The sequence below is a fragment of the Phocoena sinus genome, chromosome 1, assembly GCF_008692025.1.
Source record: "Phocoena sinus isolate mPhoSin1 chromosome 1, mPhoSin1.pri, whole genome shotgun sequence".
Taxonomy (NCBI): Eukaryota; Metazoa; Chordata; class Mammalia; order Artiodactyla; family Phocoenidae; genus Phocoena; species Phocoena sinus.
Window position 1 is genome coordinate 90,740,071 of NC_045763.1, and position 4,503 is coordinate 90,744,573.

Genomic DNA, 4,503 nt, shown 5'->3' on the forward strand with positions numbered 1-4,503 from the left:
AGTCCCAACACCTAGAGCAGTGTCTGAAATATAAGAGCTGACCAATTAATATTTGTCAAATAGATGAATGAGTCAGAACATCAGATCCTTTTTGAAATTTTTAGGTTGATTTTCAAACCAAATCTTCAAATTTAATAAGTTTTGGCTTAATTTTAACATTTTTACACACTGTTAATTATTTTGGAATTGAAATATATTGTATATATATATTTTTTATTTAAGTGTTTTCATCTTTTAATTTTTCTTATTTTTGTAAATTAAAATTAAAAGAGTGAATGTTTCTGGCTTAAGTTAGGTCAAATCAGACAGGGATAAAAAGCAGATAATATAGCAAACACTTCCTCCTTTAACACCTGCAATTTCTAGAAGCGTTAAGAATACTGCTATTAAATTTAGATAAAGTATAACTGTGAACAAATACATGACTTTTTCCAAAAGGCCACTTTGTGATAAACTACATACACATAGTGTTCATGGGTTTTTTTTAAAGTGCTATATATGTCATCTCTGGCTTGAGAATCACCTACTGCTTTAAAAGGTCTTTCAACACAACTCCGGCACTGTTGTCAGGTAACACTGGCAAAGGCGTAAATGTGGGCAGTACGTCTGAGATGGGTTTCAAAAGGAGATGCCCAGGCCCTCCAGGTCCAAGTCCAGCTGGGTTAATGAGAGGCACAGCCGCAGAGTGGGGAGCTAGGAATGGATTCACATCTGTTCTTCTACCAGACCTGGGTTCGGCTGTATCTTTAAAACTTCCGGGTACACTTGTATCTAGTTTTCTCCTTCCTGGTGAATCTAGAGGTTTCATATCATGAACAGAAAGCTTGGGTGGTAGAATAGATGGATGAGATTCTGTTTCTAGAAATTTAACAAGAAGTTCTGAAAAAGAACTATTAAGCAGAGATTACTGATTTGGTCTCAAAGGTGTGTTGGAAACACTTTTTGATCCTCCTCCAAGCCACCCAGTCATCCACCTGGTAACACCACCCTGATCTTCATTCAACAACTGTTCCATTTCCTCCTTTTTGATACCTAGGATGCTTCCCATTAATCGTAACACTTCATGACGCTGATTTTTTGGTGTGTGGAAGTGTCCAGTGAAGAGGTTTCTCATTGGGACTTTGTCCACTTTTCCTTCTGTGCTATTTACTAAATTCATCAATTTCTTTTGTACATCATCCAGCATTTCGTGTCGGAACTCATTTTGTTTTTTAAGTTCTTCAATTTGTTCTTCCTTTAAATCTAACTGTTCTGTAAGTCTTGATGCTGAATCCAATGCAACATTTGCTTCATCCAAATGCTCCTGTAATGATACAAGTTTTCCTTCCAGATTTTCTGCCTTTTTCTTCCATTCAGCAACAAGTTGCTTGTGTTTCTCTAGTTCAGCAGAATACATAGCTTTTTCTTTGGGCTGGAAATGCTCCAGGACCATCTGCAGGTTGGAGAGTGACAAAATATATTGTATATTAAATATGTAACTTAAATACCTTAGTTTTCACCTGTTCTTAATCCACTGTCAAATGCTGTTACTAAATAAATGAGGCAGCTCATAAACAACGTTTCTGAGGTGATAGATAGACAGTAGCAGTAGTAATGGAAGATGTTCATTTATCCTTTATCAGTTTCATACTTTACATTTTAAGAAGTTATCAGTCATACTACAAATATTTATATAATGCTAGTTTATATACTTATTAATATACTTTAATATATTAATTATATTTATATATAATTTATGTAATAATAATTATAGAACACTATACTAGATTCAGGGGAATTGGCAACATAAAACATATGTACCTGACTCTATGCAACTTACAGTCCAACATACAAACCAAATAGCAAACATTTTGTTGGAAGACAATTCCCTATGGGTCTCTCCTGTTCTGTGAGTTTCTATAAGCAAGGGCACCAATTTGCCGTTTGCTCCAGATGATAATTTTAAGAATCTTGCTAGGGCTTCCCTGGTGGCGCAGTGGTTAAGAATCCGCCTGCCAATGCAGGGGACACAGGTTCAAGCCCTGGTCTGGGAAGATCCCAAATGCTGTGGAGCAACTAAGCCCATGGGCCACAACGAATAGAGCCTACGCAACTAGAGCTCATGCTCTGCAACAAGAGAAGCCACTGCAATGAAAAGCCTGCATACCACAACGAAGAGTATTCCCCGCTCTCTGCAACTAGAAAAAGACCGCAGCAGCAACGAAGACCCAATGCAGCCAAAAATAAATAAATAAAAAAAAAAAAAAAAAAAAAGAATCTTGCTATAGCAAACAGGCCTGGAACACAGAGACAGTGTCTCTCTCTGGACCAAAGGACAGATATACTTACTGCCCATTATAAAAGATTTAGATCCCTAAGCTCAGGGTTCTTCTTTTATTCTTTTATTTTTAAAAATTAATTAAGTTTTGGCTGCGCTGGGTCTCTGTTGCTGCGCGTGGGCTTCCTCTAGTTGTGGCGAGTAGGGGGCTACTTTTTGTTGCGGTGCACGGGCTTCTCATTGCGGTGGCTTCTCTTGTTGCAGAGCACAGGCTCTAGGTGTGTGGGCTTCAGTAGTTGTGGCTCACAGGCTCTAGAGCACAGGCTCAATAGTTGTGGCACAGGGGCTTAGTTGCTCCACAGCATGTGGTATCTTCCTGGACCAGGGCTCAAACCCGTGTCTCCTGCATTGGCAGGTGGATTCTTAACCACTGGGCCATCAGGGAAGCCCAGGGTTCTTCTTTTAAAATGCAACTCACTGCACACGTACACGTCTATCTGGGCCCATTCCCATCACCTCTGTGGGACTTGGGGGCAGGTGAAACTGATGTAAATATGTTAGTACTTATGCTGCCTGTTGCCCCATGCACCATGAGGTTCTGGGTCTCTGAGCCAGGATACTCATGTCTTTAGCAACATCCAGGAAACTTGTTTGTTTGCAAGTAAATTGAAATCTCAGACCCTTCACAGTTCCTGATACACGTCACTACTATCATCATCAGAATTCTAACATGAAAGCTCATTTATCTTCTTGGTTCTAAGATGCATTTTAACATAATAAAAATGAGGCAGATGAAATCTTGTTAAAGGGTGGAAGGACCATAGAGAAATAAGCCTGAATTCGGTAATTTGATGTTGCTTGTAAAAACAATTGTATGACTTACCTGAATTTGTTGTTTTGGTCAGTGACTCTCACTACTCTGGACCTTTGTGTAGGAATTCAAATCAGGAATAATTTGAGTCTCTCCTGGGGCAGACCCACTGGACACTTTTAGTCCAGACCGACTCCCTTCAGGCTAGCTAGACAAGGATTGAGTTAGTAGGGAAGGTAGAGTTATGGGGATTCCTACTGGTGTTCTCACTGAATTTTATTGCCCACGGAATGCTCAATTGAATAAAGAACTATAGATTCCACAGATACAGATGTGAAGAACATGAAATCTAATTGACTCAGCTGCGATTTGTAGGTCTTTGCCACATACCTCACTCTAACTAAAATCCTATATTGTGTTGAGTTATACTCAGTATTGTGGTATTTTCAAAGAGTGGTCCCCAAACATCTCCTGGGTGCTTATTAAAAATTCTGATTTCTTGATCCCACTCCAGACTTAATATATTGGAATCTTGGAGGTGGGGCTCAGCTATTTCATTTTTTTTTTTTTTTTTTTTTTTTTTTTTTTTTTTTTTTTTTTTTTTTTTGCGGTACGCGGGCCTCTCACTGTTGTGGCCTCTCCCGTTGCGGAGCACAGGCTCCGGATGCGCAGGCTCAGCGGCCATGGCTCACGGGCCCAGCCGCTCCGCGGCATGTGGGATCTTCCCGGACCGGGGCACGAACCTGTGTCCCCTGCATCGGCAGGCGGACTCTCAACCACTGCGCCACCAGGGAAGCCCCAGCTATTTCATTTTTAACAAATGTCTCAGGTGTTACTTAGACACTTCTCAGGTGATATATAGATTCTCTAAAGATTGAGAATCAGTATATAGACTGGGGTATCAGGAGAGAAGCCAGGTGATGAGGGTCACTGTGATTCTGGTGGGAAATGTGGTGTGCATTGTACTATGGTATGATGTAGAGCAAACTGAGTATGATGGTTAATTTTATGTGTCAACTTGGTTCGGCCACTGTACTGAGATATTAGGTAAAACATTTTTCTAGTTGTTTCTGTGACAGTGTCTTTTTAGATGAGAATGACATTTAAATCACTAGACTTTGAGTAAAGCAGATTACCTTCCGTAATGCGGGTGGGCCTCATTCAGTCAACTGAAGGCCTTGAGAGAAAAAGATTGACCTCCCCAGAAGAGGGAACTCTGCTAGCTGACAGCCTTTGAACTTGAATTGAAACTCTTCACTGGGTCTCCAGCTTACCCTGCAGATTTTGGACATGCCAACCTCCACAAGCAGTCTCTCTTCCTGGTTCTGTTTCTCTGGAGAACGCTGATAATACACCATCGTACCAGGATTACCTTGGGGGATGAGAGGACATAGTCTCTGACCTTCAGAATGAGAATTTAAATTTTTGTGTTTGC

At 40.4% G+C, this 4,503-nt stretch overlaps 1 protein-coding gene across 1 annotated transcript; it reads right to left on the reverse strand.

Annotated features, from left to right (window-relative positions):
* Positions 1-523: 523 nt before the first annotated feature.
* On the reverse strand, positions 524-1,439 carry LOC116760354 (thyroid receptor-interacting protein 11-like). Its single transcript, XM_032645185.1, is given in 1 exon segment — positions 524-1,439. A coding segment is annotated over 1 exon segment (909 nt). The 5' UTR covers positions 1,433-1,439.
* Positions 1,440-4,503: the final 3,064 nt, after the last annotated feature.